This window comes from Thunnus albacares, chromosome 10 (genome assembly GCF_914725855.1).
Source record: "Thunnus albacares chromosome 10, fThuAlb1.1, whole genome shotgun sequence".
In the NCBI taxonomy this organism is placed as follows: Eukaryota; Metazoa; Chordata; class Actinopteri; order Scombriformes; family Scombridae; genus Thunnus; species Thunnus albacares.
Genome location: NC_058115.1, coordinates 8737078 through 8758427, shown reverse-complemented (window position 1 = coordinate 8758427; position 21350 = coordinate 8737078). Strand labels below are relative to the sequence as shown.

Genomic DNA, 21350 nt, shown 5'->3' with positions numbered 1-21350 from the left:
TCTTTCTTCTATATTTAAATCTGCTTTAGATGAATATGACATGACCAATCATTTCATAACTAGAAAATCTACAGATACAGCATATATACACTATGAATCTGGAGACAAACGCTTATTCTTTATTTTGGCAAACATACAGACGTTTAGGTCGCAATTTCAAACAATTCCTATAAAAGATTTTACAACCTAACTTTAAATGTTAAAAGCCATCGCCCTCTTCACGGTTCCATCCTTTATAGGTTATGGGCTAGTTATGGCAGTAGTGTAATGTCTGAGTCATGGGACGGCTGGAGCCTCGCTCTAAAAGCGGTTTCTCACTCCATGCGAGTGTCAGCAGATCTCCAGTATGTGTAGCGGAATATCCCGGCCTTATGAAAGGAGATAGCTTATGTAGATCATCAACATTTGAATGTCCTTCATCCCAACTGAAAATAAAACCCTCTTCAAACATTCACCATCACAACTTCAACTGTACTTCCTGTCCTTTTTGGACAGCTTTGTGGTCCAGTTATGCTCAAGAGATACCGAGCGGCGGTTAAGTGAAACACTTCACATTAAAGGAAAGTAATGGACCAGGTTTGGCATCGCTACCCACCATTTTGTTCAGACACTTCAATCAGATACAGAAGTCCCCCTGCCAGCAAATTCAAGCTCTTTTAAACTTTCCTTATGAACTGAGAGCTGAAAATCATTATTGGTTTAGCCAAAACTGCTATAAACTTGTCATTACTCTATTTTTGTAAGAGACTGAAGTGCAGAAACAGAGTAGGTGGAAGTATCGCCCTGCCCTGATTATCTCCATATGAACAGCCCGGTCTCTAATAATGGTTTCCGCTTACAGCATAATGTTATTGAACATTTTCTCCCTTTGCAGTGATTCAGTCATAGCTCTGAATACACCCATGCACTCAGGATATTAGTGTGTAAGATAGATGTATGTGGACGGCTGTCACATTTAGTTTGGCTTTTAAAATTGAATTGAAATAGTTCTTGCATTGTGCTTTTTTTTTATTTTACAGTTTCACATACGAGGCCCTATTACGCTTTCTGAAAACTATTCGGTCTGGACTCCACATATAAAGTTGTTGCAACAGTTTTTTTTGATTTACAGTACTGTAACTATTGTCATCACCTAGTATGATCATGCATTTTATTTGTATTTTACTGTGAAATAACATTTCAATCATTTGGGCAATTCCACACAATGTAGTATAACTTTAATTTAATCTTATTTGACTGGACAGAACGTCTGAATGTGTTGTTGAAGCTCTCCTCGTGAAATCTGAAAGGTTACTATTAGTGCGTCAGGGTTACGGTTATGCCGTCTTCAGGACATCCCTGGTTTGGCTGCTGAGAAAAGAACTGGGGAAAAACTGGATGGGGAGGGAAAATGAACAAGACACACTCCCCCCCCCCCCCTCCTTCAGCTACTACTGGCATCAAGCCCTTGAGCCAAGAGTCTGCGGTTGTGCTGAGCAGCAGCCCGGCGTGAATGTGTGGATGTTTGTAACCTTCCCTCCCCCTGCAGCTACTCCTCCAGGTTGTAAATAAGACTGAGCTCTCCGTCCGTTCGCCTCGTTAAAGGATTTCTTGTAATACGCCGGGAAATATCATGTTGTACCTTTTAGCTCTTTTCCTTAACAGCACTGTGAAAGTATGAGGTATAAACGGGACACTAGTGGCTCAGATATGTGCTTCACTTTATACTTTGGCTTTTGCACGTTTTTATTTTTACGGCTCTAGACTGATCTCACGAGGGAGATTCCCCCCGCTGAACGCTGCACAATTACGGAGCCTTGAAAACATTTACTCTACTCTTTTTTTTTTTATATATATGTTGGTTTAATTTCAAAATGACACATCCAACGTTTGAACCGAATACTGCCTTTCCAAGTTTTTTAGTGAAAGCTCATAAAAGTAAAGCATTCAGAGACTTTTGCTTTCATATCAGTGATTTATTTTTATTTCCTTCTTTATTGAAGACAGAATTATCTGAATTGTTTGAAACATTGAATTACTGACTGGGGAACTAATTGGAAAATCTTTTCCAAAATGGATAAATGGCATTTTTAAATGAGTAATGGCTGAAAGAATTCACTTTTTAAGTCAAGATATAGACCACAATTGTAGGGTTCTCATAGATGAAAGAGGAGTGGAGACAAAAAGAAAGGGGTGATTTGACAACATGCTGAAACAGGAAGGAATTTAAGAAGGGAAAAGACTCAGAACGAGCAATTGCTATGATTTTGGAAATGAAATATGCAACTGTTTACAGCCTTTTTTTTTTTTTAAATCTCTCCTTTCAACTCCAGCCCTTTTACATATTCCTACGCCTATCACACACGTCACGCTTATGAGTTAAACTTAACACCTTAAAAAGCAACAACGGGGGGACTCCTCAAAAGACCACAGGTTGAGCTCATGTGATTGTGCATGACAGGATGTGGAGCAGAACAGAAAGCTACTCAACAAATGGCACCAGTCCCCCCCCCCCCCCCTCTCTCCCTCCTCCTCCTCCTCCTCCTCCTCCCTCTCCAGGATAATTACACCGTAGACAGGGGTGAGGAGCAAGAGGAGAATGTTATGGCTGCAGGGCGTGCAAATTTACAACAGTCTCGGTGAGTAATGCTCCGCAGACTGGCAGCTCCTCTCCTTTACATGTTATAGCAAGGAGCATAATACGCCAATTAATAGTCAGCCTTTTGTATTCATAAGTGTTGTCTCTTTACACCACCGCTCGGCGCGTTTCATACACAGCGCTCGTCTCGCAGTCCGACTCGGGATGCGTTCACACGATTGTCATTTGTTTTGAAATGAAATCGCCCCGGTATCGTATGTCCATCATCATCATCACACCCACTGCCTCAAATGACCTGCTTTCCCCCCCCCCCTGGGCTTGAATTAGTATGTACATAAGCTATGAGCAGCTTACAGTTCATTTAATTATTTACAAATGTTGATGGCTGTGTGAACGCTCAGAGGTTTTGGTTCAGTCACAGACCACCAGGCTCCAATTAGTGACAGAAGTCTGTGGATGGTTTGCGACATGTGGTACCCCGTGGCTTCCTTCACGTCTCTCTTGGCAGTCTTTAGTGATGTTCTGAGTTCAGGAGGGTACGGAAATAATCCTTGAGGGACTTTTATGACTTGAGATCGGGGTGTATGACCGTCGAGCTTTTCTATTTATATTTTTTGCACATGTTTGCGACTTTTATGGCTCCGAATTGCCTGTATGTTTTTTTTGTGTGTGTGTGGGAATGTATGGTGGTGGTGTTATTATTGGAGTGATTGGGGTTTGGTGGTGGTGGTGGTGGGGGAGGTGGGGGGGGGGCTGTGAGTTACTGTGTGTGGTGGATGTGCTGGCTGGCGGACAGGGAGGGTCAGAGGACAGGACCTCTCTCAGAGGAGTGGCTGTTAACCCCTGACCTCGCTGGTTAAGCCTGCAGGGTGGTGGCGGTCGAGGTGGAGGGTGCGCAGGGAGGTGGTGGTGGTGGTGGTTTTGGGGGGGGGCACCCTGAGGTCCGTCTGGTTCAGGGGCACATGATGGCAGGCAGAGGGGGCGGTGAGGTGTCTAATCTGGTTTTTGTCTGTGAGGCGTTTTCACCTCCCCCACCATCCTTCCTCTGAGAACAGTTTGAGAGGCAGGACAATGTCAAAGGGAAGTGACTTATTTTATGAGCCATTTAAAGGGGATGGTGGTCTCCCCACAAAGGAGAAGCAGAGAAGCGAGCGGAGTGTTGATGAATGCCACGACACACATTCACATGTTTGTTTACAAGATGCCGCTCTCTTGTTTTGACCGCCATAAATGGCAGTTTTCCTCTCCGGAGTGACACTCGAACAATGTTCTGCCTCTGTGTCTTATTACATCTTAAAGCACTCGAGAAGCTGACGGCTTGAGAGGCCCCTAAAAGGAACTCCATAAGGCAACAGAGAGCCAGGTCACCCATCATCACACAAAGACTATTCATGCTCGTGACTGTAGAGAGACGACGCACCCAGCTCGATTGTGAAACAGCGAGGCCCGAAACATGTCACACAAAGTCCAGCGTGATGTTGATTTTTATAGGATCTAACTCTTCTTTTTAACTTCGTAACTCTCTTGTGCTCCGGCTTCGGTACGTGCCATTTTTCTCCCAGTGGTTTGAGAAATTGGCTGCCAAAATGTTTTCACAAAGTATGCATTAGCTAAGAATCTTCAGTTTTCAGAGACTTAATCCTTTGGGCTAACAATGTGACATTTGTACAGACATTCCTGTGAAATATTGACCATCTCACTTTTATTTGTGTACTTTGGTAACTAGGGCTATTTTCCACGTGGATATAGCCCCTTTTGATTGTACGGGCTGTGCTGCGGGCAAGCAGGGGGCCCTGCTGGAGGAGAGACTGGAGGGCTGTTTCACCTAAAAGTTCAGTGTGTGTGTGTGTGTGTGTGTGTGTGTGTGTGTGTGTGTGCGCTCCCTGTACCTCCAATCATGCTGGTACAAAGAGCCATGTGTTGAGCAGTGATGTGATGTGTGAATATGTTTAGGTTGGGGCTGCCAACTGTGCCTGGGTGTGTGTGTGCGCGTATGTGCATGTGTGTATAGTGTGGGGGTGGGGTGGGGGGGGGGGGGGTCTGGTGGAACGGGTGAGGGTTGGAGGGAGAGAGATGAGTTTGGAGAGAGGACTGTGAGAGAAGCAGTGACTTGAGGATTATTTGGACTTGATCCCAGACAGAGGGGTCCAGTTTATGGCGCCAGGGTGCATCCCTCCCTCTAGTGCCCTGTTTAGATGATTGTATCACTGAGTCACTTCTGACCCTACACTTAGATTTTTTTTTTTTTTTTTGAACATTTTAGCTACTATGCTTGACATGCAGGGAACTCTTCTAAAAATATTTTGCTCCGTTACTTTCAGTGAAATGCCCAGTACGCTGAGGCTAGTATCTGAGATGCTTTAATAGCTCTACCAGTACACTTCAGACTCTTGAAGCTGTAGGAAACTTGATCTAGAAACCAGATTTTTTTTTTTCTCCTCTTCCATATAGAGGTATACATGTGTAAAATAACAAAAAAAAGTCACTAGTTATGTCTCGCTTCTCCAACGGAAGGAAAAGGGTGTTTCTATTACATCCACAGAAATACTAAAACAACCTCACCGTTGTCACAGAGAAACAAATCCACATGGCTCAGGTTGTCATGGTGATACATTAAACATGGCAACCAGCGGTGAAGATAACAGAAAAACCCCACAGTGGTATGCTGTGAGATCGGGCCAGAGGAACTGTAACAAGCCAAACAGCAGAGAGTAAAATACCGCAGGGCTACCTCTTCATGTTCAACCCGACGACAAACAGAAATGAAAGTTTGTTTTTGATGATGATGATACTGACGGAGTAAGAATAAAACTGAGAAGCGGCATCGGCTTTAGTTATCAAATCCCTTCAGCTCAACGAACGACATAACAAGCCTTGTTGTTTAGATATTATAAGCCTCAGGTATGTTTTCCCTTTGCTCTGTTGTCACTTGTTGCTTTGATTTTTTTTTAATAGTGAATTTTATGTCTGTGACAAAACGACTCACAACTGATCAGAAACATGTATAATAATCAGGGAATAAATGATCAAAAAGCTAAAGTAAAGAAACAGCAAGAAGCGGTTAACTGGTATGATAACATTAGAGTGGATGTCAAGTTTACATAAAACATTCATGCATTTCTACGTTTCACATGTAAAGAACAGGTGCATTACGCACAGTTGAAAAACGTGCAAAGCGGAGCCGCCGTTATCACTTTAGGCTAAATTTATGTCGTTGAGACGTTCAAAGAGTCTTTCAGAAAACGCAGCATACCATTACAAGTCATTGAAAGCTCCAGTCCATGTATGACATGCAAGTAGCAAGAACCTGTGCAGACACACAGGCCTCGAGTCAGTGAGCGCGAGCTGGTGGGGAAAACTAAACAGGCCGTTGGTGCCTGCATGCACTGAAAGGATCTCTGTGTTCTCCCAAATTCCAACAGCCACGTTTAAAACAAAACATTATTGCAGCTGCAACTTTGCATTCGTCCTCCCCTGACCCTCCCTTTAATTGGATGTTAAACTCACTTTTGACAAAGTTGGCAGTTACTCTTGTATCAAACGCAGTATTTACATCTTGAATAATGGTTCTGATGTGAAAGCTTTTTTTGACTCAGTCCACCGCCATGTTCACAATTCTGCAGACCAGTTTTGAAAATGTTAGAATGTTAAAGGTTGTCTGTCTAGACTAGCATTTTCAGAACATTTCACAATCTACATTGAAATTCCAAAACAACAGAAAAACACTTCACATCTCTCTTGTGAGAGACACTTAAGCCTGCAGCTCTTCACTGTTTCCAGCAAGTGGATTTATGTTGTTTGGTTACTGAGCAAATGGCGAATAAAAGCGAGCATCACTACTTCAGAAATGGATCACATGATCAGTCAGATGCCTGAGGTCACATGGCAGTCATACATATGCATGTTTAAAAAGGTGCTTCCCCACGTTCATGATACAACAGTGAAAAAAAAGACTGGTGCTTTCCTGTGTTATTTCAAATGTCATTTCTCTTCAGTTGTTGAAATGCTTTTTAGATTAACTGCATCTATGTGCACATGGCTGGATTCTGTCTTCTTACCTGCAAAGTGGGTGAAGAGCTAATCCTCTTCCTCTTCAAAGTCTGTGTTTTAGAGGGACATGGCACTCTTGGAAAGCTTCAGCTCTGAACTATCAATCAGGACAGCGGAGTGCCAGGATAAGAGCAAGGCTCTGTAAAGTGGCGAGCTAAAGACCGCTCTGAGCTGAGTGTTGCAATTAATCCACTTAAGTGCAGTTAAGGGGGTTTTCACACCCAAGGTGCGTTTGATTTTGTGAGGGGTGAAGTTGTTACTTAACAATCTTAAGGTTTTATTTCAAAGAAAAGCAAGGATTAAGTTGATGAAACAAGGAAAATGTCCATTAAAGTTGGTTTATTTAATAGTAACACCACAGATGTTGACAAAGCCTCTCTGTAGGTCTACAAAAGTTTACTTTAGAAATTGAATGACTTTTAGAGGCTTTACGTATGTTGCAGTTTGTGTTGTTTTGTGAGAAATCATCCCGCAGAGCAGAGCAGATTTGTATTCTGACAGGCTACTGACTGGATGTATACTGTAGCGGTGTGACTCGTGATCACAATCTCACACGGTGTATAATAGTGTATTCTCCTCGTCTTCTTCCAGGAGCCCCCCTGAAAGTGTGTCCGCAGGGTTTCTCCTGCTGCACCGTGGAGATGGAGGAGAAGCTGAGCCAGCAGAGCCACTCGGAGATCAAAGCTCCCGTCTCCAAGCTTAGCACCAACCTACAATCCATCTTCAGACAGAGGCACGACCACTTTGACAGTAAGCAAACACACTTACACAAACAAACACACACATGCACACCAGCCACCTTTCAGTCTACATTCTGCTGCTGGCCACAGTGTCCTCCGTTGCAGCAGCAGCAACAGCAGCAGCAGCAGCAGCACTTGTGCCGCATGATTTTTGACGGACGCTTCCACCTGCCAGTGCACTGCCCCGAACGGAGACAGTCAGTCTGTGTCCGTTGGCCCGTCCACCTGTTTCTCAACGTCTCAGCTCCCTGCCTCATCGTCCCCCTCCCTCCCACCGCCCAGTCCCTCACCACCCGCTTTCCTTCTCTCTAGAGAGACACACGCGCTTCCAGACGGACCACACACATTTTCAGATCCAGTCTTCTCTGTACTTCCTGTTCCTCTATGTGTGTGTGTGTGTGTGTGTGTGGTTGTGAGAGAGCACATGTGTGTACGCCTGTAAATATTGGGATCAGGTTTCGGTTGCTGAGGGTGGGAGCGCATGGGAACATGCAACAATGCTGAGTCACCGAGGAAGTGGGGCAGCTTTGAGTACCCTCGGCCACCCAACCGTGCCACCACCGCAGCCCTTCTGGAAAGAGGCTTGATGAGGAGAGAGGATGAAGATTTTGCCCCAAGAGACTGAAAAACAACGTTTTGCTTGTAAATGTTCGGAAGTGTTCTTACGTTGGGTGGAGGGTTATCAGTTATGTACGCGTTGTTATGCATTTGTGTGTACACGTGCGTGTCTGCGCATATGCGGGTCATAGACCCTCAGATCTTATGTGTCTGTGAAAGAGAGCGAGGGATCGCCAGTATCGGGGAACGTGTGTATTGCAGCCAGATGTGAACAGGAATGTGACGTGTCGGAATGCAGTGGCTGCTCGAGCTGTCCCGCCCCTCTTTTTCTCCTCTCTTACTGCCCTTTGTCCCCATCTCATGCCTCACTCAGCCCTCTCCCAAAAACCCCTCTCTTTGCCCCTCAGACCCTTCTTTCTCTTTCCATCTCTCTCTTCTCTCTGTCTCGCCGTTGATCACGTTTCATGTTTTTTGTGCTCAGTTCTGTCCTTCACTTTCTTCTTTATCACTTTCTTACATGACTCAACCGGTGCTTTCTATGACTCTTGTTTTAGGGCTGCAACTAACAACTATTCTCATGATCGTCTTTTCATTTCTCAGATATGTTTGCTCTTATAAAATGTTGGCAAATAGTGAAAAATGTCTCTCACAAGTTCCCAGAGCTCATGGTGATGTTTTCAAAAGGCTTGTTTTGTCTGACCAGCAGTCCAAAACACAAAGATGTTCAGTTTGCTACCATAAAATAAAATAGTAAGAAAACCAAAAAATACACATTTGAGAAGCTGAGACCAGTGGATTTTGGGCATTTTTGCTTAAAACATAGTTAAACGATTATCAAAATGGTTGCCGATTACTTCTCTGGCAATTAAGTAATTGAATAATTATTACCTTAAGGTTTAATTTCTTATCGTGGAATCCCAAAATCTAGGTAGATCATGTTTTTAGCCAGTCAAAATGCCTATTTAAACATGAAGTCTGGCTGCAGAGTTTCCTTAGTTGTCTCTTCAGAATTGCATGTAATCTGACACACTTGTAACATCTTGTAACATCATCTTCAGTAAGTGTTGGAGAGCAGGATCTGTCGCTGTATGAAAGAGAGCAAGTTTTCCTGGTTGCATAAAGTGAACTTTCTCGTAGCTGCATTTCATTTTGGTGTAATAGGGCTACAGTTGTAGAAGTTATTTATTGTGTGCAGATTTTGTGATGGATGTCTTCCTGCACGATTGTTTAAAGTAATAATCGCCAAATGAGGTAACACAATGATGATTGAGCATATGGCCCACTGATGAAAGCTCTTGCATTTGCGGTATGATGAACTGGGTGTTGGTGGCGACATTACTGGGAAAAATCACAAGCGGAGCACAATTAGTGACACGTTTTTCCATCACCCAGCAGTGGTTGGTCTGGCAGAGAGGGGTAGGCAGAGCTAATGCAACAGACCCGCTCTTCAACTCACTTGGGTGTGAAGCAACATAGTGTTTTTTTTTCCAGTCTCTGCTAGTTTTGACATCACACAGGTGACAGTGTTGGAAGTGAGGTCCAAAAACACACCTGCAGTTACCGCTTATTGCCATAGGTGCCGCCAAAGAGAACTAAACAGAGATCTTCAAGATTATTACTTTAAAGGCATCAAAAAAATCCCCTAATATTTAACATCTAAAAAAAAAACTTTCACTGTGGCTACAGGTGAGCATTTTAGTGTGAAAGTCCATGTTGACCCTCTTATATCACACCGCCAAACAGCAAGAAATGGAAGGCATATTTTTTAGGGCATTTTTTTCTCTCTAACACGATCATTACAACCAACCAATCATGTAAAAACCTTCACAGCTGTAGGATCATGTAGGTGGCCTACAGGGGGCAGCCCCGGTGTATCCCCCCACCTCATCACTGCCGGCAGGATGCTGCTGTCTCTGAACTGTTAGATGTAAGATCTCTTTACAAAGGCCTGCTGTGCTTTCTTCCACCTGCACCATTAGAGACCGCTCTCTCACTGGATACGGTGACTGGCTCAGGTTGCTTTCCTATTATTTCCCGTTGTCACATCGAGACACCCAGAAGCAGGCCATTTCCTGTCGGAGAAAGCGGCAGAGGAATTGCTTATCATCGCATTCGCTGTTACAAAACATGAACAGTAACACGGATGACGTCAGCTCAAGCGCTTGTGAGGAGTGGAGGTGCAGATGTGCATAAACACAGCTGCAAACGTACATGAAGACAGATGCAACAACATGCACCCACACACTAACAAACTCAGGAAGTGGTGTATGTGATTAGGCAGGCTCTCATCATGCGCCTGGAGCTGGGAGTCATGGCCAATTAAGACCAGAGCCAGAAATAGTTCTCCCCTCTCTGTGTCTCCTCACTGTGTGTTTGTCCTGGCCTCAGCCTGTCTGTCCTGTTGCACTGACCCCGTCCAACAGAGCAAGCATATGTCTGGGATTTAAGCACTTGGATTAAGGCCCCTCGCCTCCAGACACACATACACACACACACACACACACACACACACACAACAAGAGACATCCATCCACAGCACTGAAGTCCAACAGCAGGAGGGACAGAATCCCATCCCATAAGAAAGGGGAGAAGAGCAGGGACTAATTGGCACAAATAGGACGCAATTACTGCCTGGGCTGAGATTGGGAGGAGCAGAGTTTATAGGGACACGGGTGGGGGGGGGGGGGGGGGGGGGGGTTGGAGGTGGGGGGAGCTCCTCGGAGGAGGAAGTGGGAGGAGATCGGTCAGCTCCTCTGCTCCTGTGATGGATTGGGCCGAAGATCATCGCTCATAATTTAGGGCTCCTCTGTAACATGTGGGAACAGTGTGACAGGGTGAGAGGAGGGAGGGAGGGAGAGAGAGGGGGAGGAAGGAAAAGACAGATACTTACAGAGGCAGGAGTCGTTCTTCTTCTCCTTTACATTTCTCCTACAGCTTACACTCTATCCTGTGTAACCTTTCACCCACATTCTTGCAGACCACTGGCTGAGCGACAGGCGCATTTTTTTAATGGAAAAATCCGGAGGGAGTGCTCAGCTCCTCGGCCTGTTGGCAGACGGCTGCGTGTCATAAACTGTTTTTAATGACAATGCAAGATGCCTGTGTAATGCTGCTCATACTTCAGGCCCTCAGCTCGGGCCAAAGAGCCTCCACACTGCTTCCCCCCCCACCCACCCCCCCGCTGCCACTGCTAGCACACACCCACACACACACACACACACACACACACACATCTCTCTTTAACCAGTGAATTTGGCCAACTCATTACAGGGCTTATCTGTTTAGCATATAGGCATTACCGCTCTGCTAAACTGTAGAAAGGAAATGGAGAAGTTTTGGGTTGTTCTCCTGCTTCTCGCCTCCTCCTCCTCCTCCTCTTCACCTCCTCCGTCTCCTTTCACTGACTTTAAACTTGTGGCTACTATGACATTCCAGGGGTGGGGGTGGACCTTTTGTTTTAATCTCTGTCAATGGAGCGTGGAACTTGGTGCCCTCTCCCCTGGCTTTGTGCATGTGTGTGTGTGTGTGTGTGTGTGTGTGTGTGTGTGTGTGTGTGTGTGTGTGTGTGTGTGTGTGTGTGTGCTGGAGGTTGGGGTGTGGTGGAGGTGGGGGGGGATGGCAATGATGGCGGGGAGGTAAATGGAGGGGCTGCAATGTTTCCGGTATCCTTGGTGACACAGTGGGGATTTGGAGTTAAAAAAGCCCTCAACTTAACCCGCCCCAAGCCGCCCTCACCCCTCCCCTTCCTCATTTTTTCTTTTTAGTGTGTCAGTCTGAAGTGGAAGTGACAGCGCTACTTGGGGACTGTGTGTGTGTGTGTGTGTGTGTGTGTGTGTGTGTGTGTGTGTGTGTGTGTGTGTGTGTGTCCGCTGGTGGCAGGGAGCGTTTAGTGACTCCCTCTGTGAGAGCATGGGAACTTTACATTTCAAAGCCGAGCAGAGGGCACCCAGAGAAACTGCAGCGGCACAGAAGTTCTGTGCGCATGGGGTAGCGAGGGGGAGACGGAGAGTGGATAAAAAAAAAAGAGAGAGAGAGAGAGAGAGATGATTGAAAAGGTGGTGAGTGTATGCTTGCGTGCACGCGAGACTGAAGGTGAAGCATTTTTCAGAGACGCTGTGGAATTCTCATTTTGTTCAGATTAAGAAAGTTGGGGGGTGTTCGTGGGAGAGGGGGGCCTGGATTATTGGGGGTGGGGGAAAGCAGTGAAGGGGGGTGGGAGGGTGGGGGGGGGGGGGGTGATGGACATTCCTCAGGATGAAGTAGGTCATTGTTCCCTGTCTCTACTGAAGAGAGCTCTCTGAAGGAACTGATGAAGTGAAAGCAGAGGAGGGGAGGGAGATGCAGGGCTGGATGGGGGGTACAGGTCCATATACGGGAGGGGAGGGGGGTCGCATTATTCAGTAATCCTATTGAAAATGCCTCTGAAGGACAGTCCAAGAGAAGCCGGGGAGAAAAGGAAAGCGAATGGAATGTGACAACAGAAAAATGCCATTGATGGTGGTCAGTTTGAAGCGGCTTGATGTGGAGAGACGTCTCGGCTGAATGGCAAGTCCACAGAGACGAGGAGCAGCGCCGCTCTCATACTTGGCTGCTCGCTCAGCCTGACACAGATGCTCCGGCTCCACCTTTCACCCCCTCCTGCTTCACTACTCTCATCTAATTTCTAACTGTCCCGCATCCCAGCTCACATTCCTTTGCCTTTCAGCCAAGATTTTCTGCTTAAACTGTTTCAGTTGAGATACTCAAAATGTCAGGACAGGGGCACAGGTGAATAACCATCAGTCTGATTTCAAACGGTGGCAGCAGTTCAGGCATAGTAGGATCAAGTTAAAGTGTTTTATTGTCATATGCACAGTTAAAACAAGTCATAAATAAAGAAGAAGAAGAAAATAAGTAATGTCAGGAGAGATAAATGAATAAAATATCTGAAGAACACTGTGTGTGTGTGTGTGTGTGCGTGTGTGTGTAGAGGAGGTCTCCAAATTTCAAGATCTTCAGATATGCTTTTCTTTCTGCAGTATTTCACAGTTATTTACATACACTGTGGTCATGTTGGAATGTGTATATTATAATAACCTGATGGAGACCCAACAATATGTTTGTGTGTTGTTTTGTAAAAGGATACCCATGAAGTGTGAATCTGCTGTACCCAAACAAGTGAAATAAAAAAAAACAAAGGACTGATGAAATCAGGCCTGAGTATTTGTAAATGTTCTAAGCAATATGTTAACCATCATACAAATTGAATTTCCTTCCTAACATATCTAAAATAAATCCTTCCCTGTAGACGAGCACTCAAATGTTAACAACGTAAGATTGTTTGTTCTGGCTCTCTGGCAATCTCAGCATTTAGTCATCACACTAAACCTCACCAACCCCTCCCCTCTTCTTCTCTCCACAGAGTTTTTCCGTGAGCTTTTGAAAAATGCAGAGGTCTCGCTGCACAACATGTTCGTGCGAACATACGGGATGATGTACGTGCAGAACGCAGAGCTGTTCAAGAACTTCTTCGAGGACCTGACGAAGTACTATGTGTCCGGCAGCGCCGCCGTCAACCTGGACTCCATGCTGTCAGAGTTCTGGGCCGACCTCCTGGAGAGGATGTTCCGGCTGGTCAACGTGCAGTACGAATTCAGCGACGCCTACATGGAGTGCGTCAGCCGGCACACGGAGCAGCTGCAGCCCTTCGGCGATGTGCCTCGAAAGCTCCGCATTCAGCTGACACGGGCGTTTGTCGCCGCACGGACCTTCGTGCGTGGCCTGGCGCTCATGCCAGAGGTGGTGAATAAAGTTTCTACGGTAAGTAAGATAGCTTTAAAGCTTTTGTCTTTGTTTCAAAAGCAGTCAGAGATGATACATCTTTAAATCTACTTCTGGGTACTGAAGTGGTTTCCAAAAGCACAATCCATCCATCCCTCCCTCCTGTGACTTCATATCTTTCTGGGAAAATCTGGCTGCGTTTCCATTACTGTGTGTCTGATAACATAAACCACTCTTGCTGTTCTGGTATGACATGTTTTTCCACTGCACTGAGTGATTAATTGATGATTAGATTATACTGCTTTGTGGTGTTGGCTTATAAAATTAATGGTCATGCTTTTTCAGAGTTTAAGTATGTCTGAGTGAGTGTTTCTCCGCTGTGAACTGTGGTGCAATGATAACAGTCTGCTAACTGCCCTCCGCCTCCTGCAGGTCAGCGCGTCTCCCAGCTGTGTGCGAGCGGCCATGAAGATGTTGTACTGTCCCTACTGCTCAGGCCAAGTGGCCCTGAAGCCCTGCCAGAATTACTGTCTGAATGTGATGCGTGGGTGTCTGGCCAACCAGGCCGACTTAGACACAGAATGGAACAACTTCCTCGGTAAGTGACCGTCATGTGAACAAGAACACCTTATGCAGCCATTATGAAATTAACCTATAACCATAAAGGCTTAAAGTGTTTGATTTGGCAGCAGGGTATGTTTATATAACTCCCTGCTTTTGTGCTCTTTAAAAGTTTCCGCTCCTACACTCGTATCAACCTTATCTAATCCATCTTTATCTAAACATGCACCCCTCTTTACCTTTGTGGGCATGAAACCAGTGCGACATGTATAACAAAGAAACACAGTGTTTATTGTAAAAAAAAAAAAATCATGTACAAACACATCCCTCATTCTTTAGTAATCTGTATAAGTAAAGCAGAGTGGGAGGGATTGTACAAATTGTACGTGTTGTGGCCCACAGGATGAATGCAGCTCCTGTGTTTAGTAAACACAGCAGCAGATCCGTTTCTTTACATTTAGGATGGTGTATATGTCCTCTGCTCTCCTCTGTATGTATTATATTTATTCTACGTGACAGACTTATGTGACAAAAACATGTTCCCTGGTTTCTATACCACCATTACATGAGTCTGTCTCTGCCTGCTGACACTGCTCCTGTCTGGTTTCTGCTGCCTCCTCACTGTGCAGCAGCTTCACTCTGCCATAATCTGACGGCTCCTTTCACTCTTTAATGATCTCCCGCTGGTGGGCATGTGCTTCCCCCTAGTGGCAGTTGTTTGCAACACCACCCTCAGTCAGAAGATTTCCCAATGAATCACTTTCTACAGTGTTTTTAAATGATTATGTTCTGTTTTTCAGATGCCATGCTTAGTCTAGCCGAGAGGCTGGAAGGTCCTTTTAATTTTGAGTCTGTTACGGATCCCATCGATGTGAAGATTTCAGAGGCCATCATGAACATGCAAGAGAACAGCATGCAAGTTTCACAGAAAGTCAGTATCTTTTTCTCTTCTTTTTGACACACTGAAGAAATAAAAAAGATTCAGTTTCACTTACTCTGCTTTCTACTTTATGTTCACCTGTGTCAGGTTTTCCAGGGATGTGGGCAGCCTAAACCAAGCATGAACTTCCGCTCCAGACGTTCTGTCAAAGAAACAGGCTTTACTGGCCGCTTCCGCCCCTACAGCCCTGATGCCAGACCCACCACCGCCGCAGGGACCAGCTTAGATAGACTGGTACGGACTAAGAAAACACACAGCACAACCAGACTCATGTGTTTCTTTTCTTGAAGTAGTTGTGTCTGACTGTTTTTCTGTGTCTGTGTGTGTTTCCTACTCAGACAATTGATGTGAAGAAGAAGCTGAAACAAGCAAAGAAGTTCTGGTCCACACTGCCAGAGACGGTGTGTGCAGATGAGAGGACTGCACCTGGGGACGACTGCTGGAATGGAACAGCAAAGAGCAGGTAAGGGTACCGTGCATGTAAAAATCTCATTTTCATTTATCACAAGACAATCCAACATCCTGAACATCTGCTTGTTCTACACAGGTACGAGTCAGTTGTCATTGGCAATGGACTGGCCAATCAGGTGGCCAACCCTGACGTGGACGTGGATATAACAAAGCCAGACACTGTGATTCGCAGTCAGATCGCAGTTTTGAAGGAAATGACAAGTTGGCTGAAAGCCGCGCACAGTGGCAACGACATCTCTATTGATAACGGTGAGGATGGTAGCCGTAGGACTTTCTTTACGACAAGATATCCTAGTTGTACAAATCTGACCCCTCTTGTCTTTCTCGTGTCCAGATGAGGACGGCAGCGGAGGTGAGGAGAGCGGCAGCGGTTGCGACTCTGCGTCCTGCGACACAGACCGGGACATCTACTTCTCCACTCCACCGAACCCTGGCAAACCCATGGTCAATCCGGTGCAGAGTGGAGGTTCATCATCCGGAGCCAGGGCTGCCTCACAGGGAAGCATGGCGCTGGCGCTCTGCTCGCTGGCCCTGGCCCTGCTCGCTCACCACTTGAGATAAAACTGGCTGGGCAGGGAGAGGAAGAGAACGACCAGGAATGACGGAGCGAAGGGGAAAACTGTCAGAGAGACTTTAAAAAGACTGCCTTCAGGACCTTGGACTGTCCGCCATTGGGGGGAAGACTCTTCTTAATATTACAATAACTTCACTTTTAATTATTTGTTTGTATGTTTTTAAGGACATCAGTGTACAGCAATATGATTTTGCCACCTTTTTCCCCCTTTTTCCCCCCAGGTAAACCTTTACTCCTTATGGCTCTTTTGGAGCTACAGTATGGTTCTGGCTGCAGCATTACAAACATTATATAATTGTCTTATTTTGGCAATTTAATCTCATAATTCAATTTTGTGCCTTCTTCAATGATTGCCATACTAATATTGAGTGCCTGTGATGGGACATATCTTCATATTTCTGAGGATGTTCTTTCTTTTCATCAGTCTATTCTCGTTATTCTGAGATCAACAAATAATATAGCAAGTAAATCAGTGATTGTTATTAATGTTAATTCATAGCAATTATGAATGTGCAAAGTGTAAATGTTTTTTATACATTTGCATACATCAGCCAGTCAGAAATGATGAAGCTAGCTACAGTAGTATAGACTTGTTGATCTCAGCGAATGAACAGTGTGAGCTTTTGTCTGTTTGCTTTGGAGAGATGTTGAAAGTCCTCTCAGGGCTGCAGAACGCAGCTCATCTCTCAGAAGTACAGTGAGAAGTTACAGCACAGGTATTTGTGTTTGAGCTGGAGATGGAATCATTCTTTAGAAGAGCTTTTGGGGCTCTCTGCGAGCCCAAACATGCATAGTGTATGTCTGCTATGAGCATTATCACAACCTAACTTTTAATTGTTTCATTAATTTGTAATTTAATTGTTTCAGCTAAACAGTTCAATAGTATGGTCATACCTCATGCATGCTCTCATTGTCAATGCAATCTAGTGATGAGTTGAAAGTGTCTGATAGAGTTGAGATGCGTGGCTGGCATCCTGGTGAAAGGTAATCACGCCTTGGAAGGAGAGGGACTCCCCTGGCGTTACCCCTGAAGAAGGCAAAGCTGACAAGTCCCGAATGCCCTGTTTTTGTTTTTGTTTTTGTTTTTTTTTTTGTTTGTTTGTTTTTGTACTGTAAGCTCAGTTCAGCACAGAGGATCTGACTCTGTACAGTCTTACATTTGAAAAGAAAAGGTGGCGACATGTACGTTCAGAGCGTTTCACATTAAACTAGAGAAGAGGAACAAAAGACAGTGCTTTGATCAAATGAAATCAAGAAAAGATTATTTTAATACAGGGTTTTATGTTGAAGAGGTGTTGTTATTTTTAGCTATTTTTGGTATGAAGATATATATTAGGTACTACAGTGGATTTTACTGCTAGTTTTAGGTGGTGGAAGAGGACAACGTGCACAGATAATAGGGGCACTTTTGGTCAGTGTGCACAGTTTTGGGGGGCTCTTTTTTTTTTTTTTTTTTTTTTTTTTTTTTTTTGCCCACATCCCCTGTCCCACAATACACACTTGTACCTCTTAAATGGCCTGTGTCAGTATAAATGGACTCATCCTGAACCATTTGATCTACCTATCCTCATCCTCACATTCACATCATTTCAACTTGAATGTTGAAGTGTTGTTACAAGAGCTACCAAAATGAATGCAATGTATGGTGCCTGATCTGATCTTTTTTTTTTTTTTTTTTTTTTTTTTTTAAAACCTCGGTACATTATTAGCAACTTCTTAAGGTAAAAAAGAATGTAGGTGTTAATGGTTTATATCTGTTATCTGCTCAGATTCCTTGTTGGGTTTTGAGCACGTTGTTACCAGCTGACAAGCACAACATAAGATTTTCTGTTAATTTGATAATCAGGTCTGTGAGTTGCATTACCTGGCCATTTCATCTCTAAAAATATGCTGCCTCATGTAGCCTTTGTACAGTAACTTATGTATGTGTCTTATTGTCATTGCAAACATTCTCCTAGAACTGACATAGATGATCCAAAAATACAGTATTCAGAACGTTTTGATATGCGTAATGTAGGTGAAAAATATTATTAATGTCACAGAGTATTTGATTTAATTGGTATCAGATTTGGGGGCTTTAAATATGCATTTTGTTAAATTTAAAAAATGGATTTGCATGTTAGACCTTTGCTTGCAAATCTGAAACAACCAGCCGCAGTCAGGACAGATGATAAATACTGGACACAACTTTTTAGCCTCTTGTTTGGCTTTGAAATTGACAAGTTGATTGTAAGCTTACATTAAATTTTCTTCAAAAAAAAAAAAAGTGATGTTCCTAATGATCAGTTCAGTTGTAAAGACTTGGAACGAATCAATGAGGACATCTTTGTTAAGTATCTGACTTTGAAGGAACATCTATGCAACCCACCTAAAATACTGAAGCCTTAATTTAAAGTGAAGCTGAGCTTCAGCAGCTCGATTTGGCGTTACTTCTGCATGTGACCGGTTCAATTCTCCTGCTTTTTGTGTACCACCAACATTTCTACAAGGGCTTGTGCATGTGTTCTTGTCATGTGGAAAAGTTGTGTTGAGTGTGAAGAAACGCAACTTTTTGAGAGTCAGAGGAAATGTTTTGGGGCGATGATGGTAAATGTCTGTGCTTGCGGGCCAGGGCAGCAACATTTTCCGGTTGGCGGGAGTTGTCCGGCTGCTGGATGTTGCTGTGGATCAAATGATCCACAGAGCAACTTCAGTCTAGTGACTTTGAAGTTGAGTTGGACGGGTGTTGAAACCTTTCCATCTGCCTTTGGCCCACAAGAACAGAAAGAACTCACTTTCTGAGGAGAGAGTGAGTGACTGACTGAAAAGAATAAAAAAATGTGTAAATAAAGAGCAGCCGTTTTAGATGTCTCTAAAAGAGGCCATAACAGTACACCAGATTTTTACTTGTCAGAGTATCTCCTAAATGTTATGGAAAAACAAGATGAGATAGATGTTAAATTGTAAGAGAAAATGTATATTAAACAACATTTCTTAGTCTTGTTGAAATAAAGACTGCCAATATTTAGATGGTTGTGAATGTCTTCTTTTTATCAACTCTCTAATACACTGGTTACACTTTATTTGTCCAATGTTGGTACTCAGCTTTTGTATTTTATTACTTAAAAGTCGACAGAGTTTCAGGATACAGTGGAAAGTATTCAACAGATATTGGATTGACATCACTTGAGGTAAATATCACCGTGTTTAAATAAAGTTGGTGAAAGATGGTTTTACATTTTAGGTTTGTCAAATAACAAATGACACTTTGATTTGGGAAACACCACACCCTAAAACGTTGTATTGTATTTGAAACATTGTAAGTTCACAGACAATGAATTGCATACCAGGTACAGAATAGACAGATTTCTTGTTTTCAGTTACTGGGAACCAGTAAAATTACTTCTAAGAGCTAAACTTGTATGACAGACATCCATCTACTCTAGCTAGTGAATGTGACATACAGAGTTCCAATGAAAAACCCATTAGACAATTACAAATCATTGTTCAGTGGCATATACTTCATGATTTAGGACAAGAAAGGGTCACAACATTATCTAGGTGATCACATTTTGGGTAAGCCACAAAGCAGTGCAAGAAGAAATGTTTCAGTACTTGAGGGCATTTTGAGCCCCTTTACTGTTAAGTAGTCAGCAAACAACTTATTTCACCACACTCTCCCCCTCAAAAAAAAAAAAACAGCTGAAAAATGTGTCTTTGCTGACCTCCAGTGGTTTAACATTTCACTTGCTGCAGTGATGTAGAAGAGTACTAAGGGTGTGTCAGTACACTGTGACATCACTGGTGGGTGTGGTTACAGGTACAATAGAGCGAACTTCTGACCACACTCATCAGTGAGGCTGACCATAGTTACCAATGTCTCTCTCTTTGCCATATTGTCTTTCCCCCAATTCAAGACATTCATTAGTTTTGTGTGTCATTAAAAAATAACTTACAGTTAGAAAATAACATTAATCCTAAATTAAGGTAATCAGATTTGTCCTGATTGGCACTAACAGAACTTCAGTGTTTTAGTCTGTTACCAATCATTTCAGTTAGCAGAATATATCCAATAAGCTCTCCAGGCACTGGCTGCCTCTACCTTACAGTAACTAAAGTAGTAACACATGAACAATTTTCTTACTTTTTTGCCTGACATGAGAAGTGTGTGAGAAGATGAAGACACTAAATGCAGTTCAGTGCAGTTCAGCTTAAGGATTTTCAGAAGAACATCTGTAGTCAGTGATCATCCAGCAGATTCCAGCACACACATACAGACATTTAGATGTTAATGTAACTGAGCCTGCAACAACAGCTGGTTACAGGATGTTTTGAACCTGTGACTCTTACTCTTGTTAAAGCATACAGTCAGCTCTATTTGTGACTGCATAACAAGGGCCTTACATACCTTTGATGACACAGACGTATGTCCTCAATACTGTTTCTATCTGGGGGTTTTAAAGATGAAAGGAGTTTATATTCTACAATGGTGGCTTTTTAAAAAGCTGATTCTGATATTTATTACTCTCATTATCTCTAAATCTGAGATAGATCAACAAACAAAAATAAATTTACATTAACTTTAAGGACTTTGTATTTTTCCACCATCTTACTGACAATGTAGAGAGGACTTTGAAACAACATTTAGACAATCACATAGAGAGATGCAAATTACAGAAAAACACACAATTAAAGAAATAAAGAATGTGGGAGAAAATGTAATTATAATAATTTAATTTAATTATATCAGAAAATCAACTTTTTTGGTGTCTAGTCAAAAATGTCCTGATCAGGTGGTGTTTTGTTGGGGGACTTAAGTCCAACTGGACTTTCTAAAATCCTGTCTACAGCCATGCTCACAACACCAACTCACATTTTCACTTTGGTCATTGCTCTCTGGCAAGACCCAATAAGCACCTGCTTGTAACACTTGGTTGAGACGTTTATAAAAGGATTCATGCGATCAAAAAATGAAGGAGGATCAAATGTCATATCACACTATAGGCTTTAGTGGCTGACTGGGCATGAAAATGGAAACCGCACCGAGCCTTTATTCAGTTCAAATGACAGGTTCACAGTTTGTCAAGTCTTTCTTAAAACAACAGTCAGGTGCCCAAAAAAACATTTAAACAGTTTCCA

At 43.5% G+C, this 21350-nt stretch overlaps 1 protein-coding gene across 1 annotated transcript in view; it reads left to right on the top strand.

The window, feature by feature from the left end:
• gpc4 (glypican 4) overlaps positions 1 to 19239 on the top strand; it is a 32734-nt gene extending 13495 nt beyond the window's left edge. Inside the window, exons 2-9 of the mRNA XM_044363969.1 lie at positions 7220 to 7378; positions 13328 to 13725; positions 14119 to 14284; positions 15048 to 15178; positions 15275 to 15421; positions 15526 to 15650; positions 15735 to 15907; positions 15993 to 19239. Coding sequence (XP_044219904.1) covers positions 7220 to 7378; positions 13328 to 13725; positions 14119 to 14284; positions 15048 to 15178; positions 15275 to 15421; positions 15526 to 15650; positions 15735 to 15907; positions 15993 to 16219 — 1526 coding nt within the window. The 3' untranslated portion in view covers positions 16220 to 19239. The remainder of the gene's footprint in view (positions 1 to 7219; positions 7379 to 13327; positions 13726 to 14118; positions 14285 to 15047; positions 15179 to 15274; positions 15422 to 15525; positions 15651 to 15734; positions 15908 to 15992) is intronic.
• The last annotated feature ends 2111 nt before the right edge of the window (positions 19240 to 21350 follow it).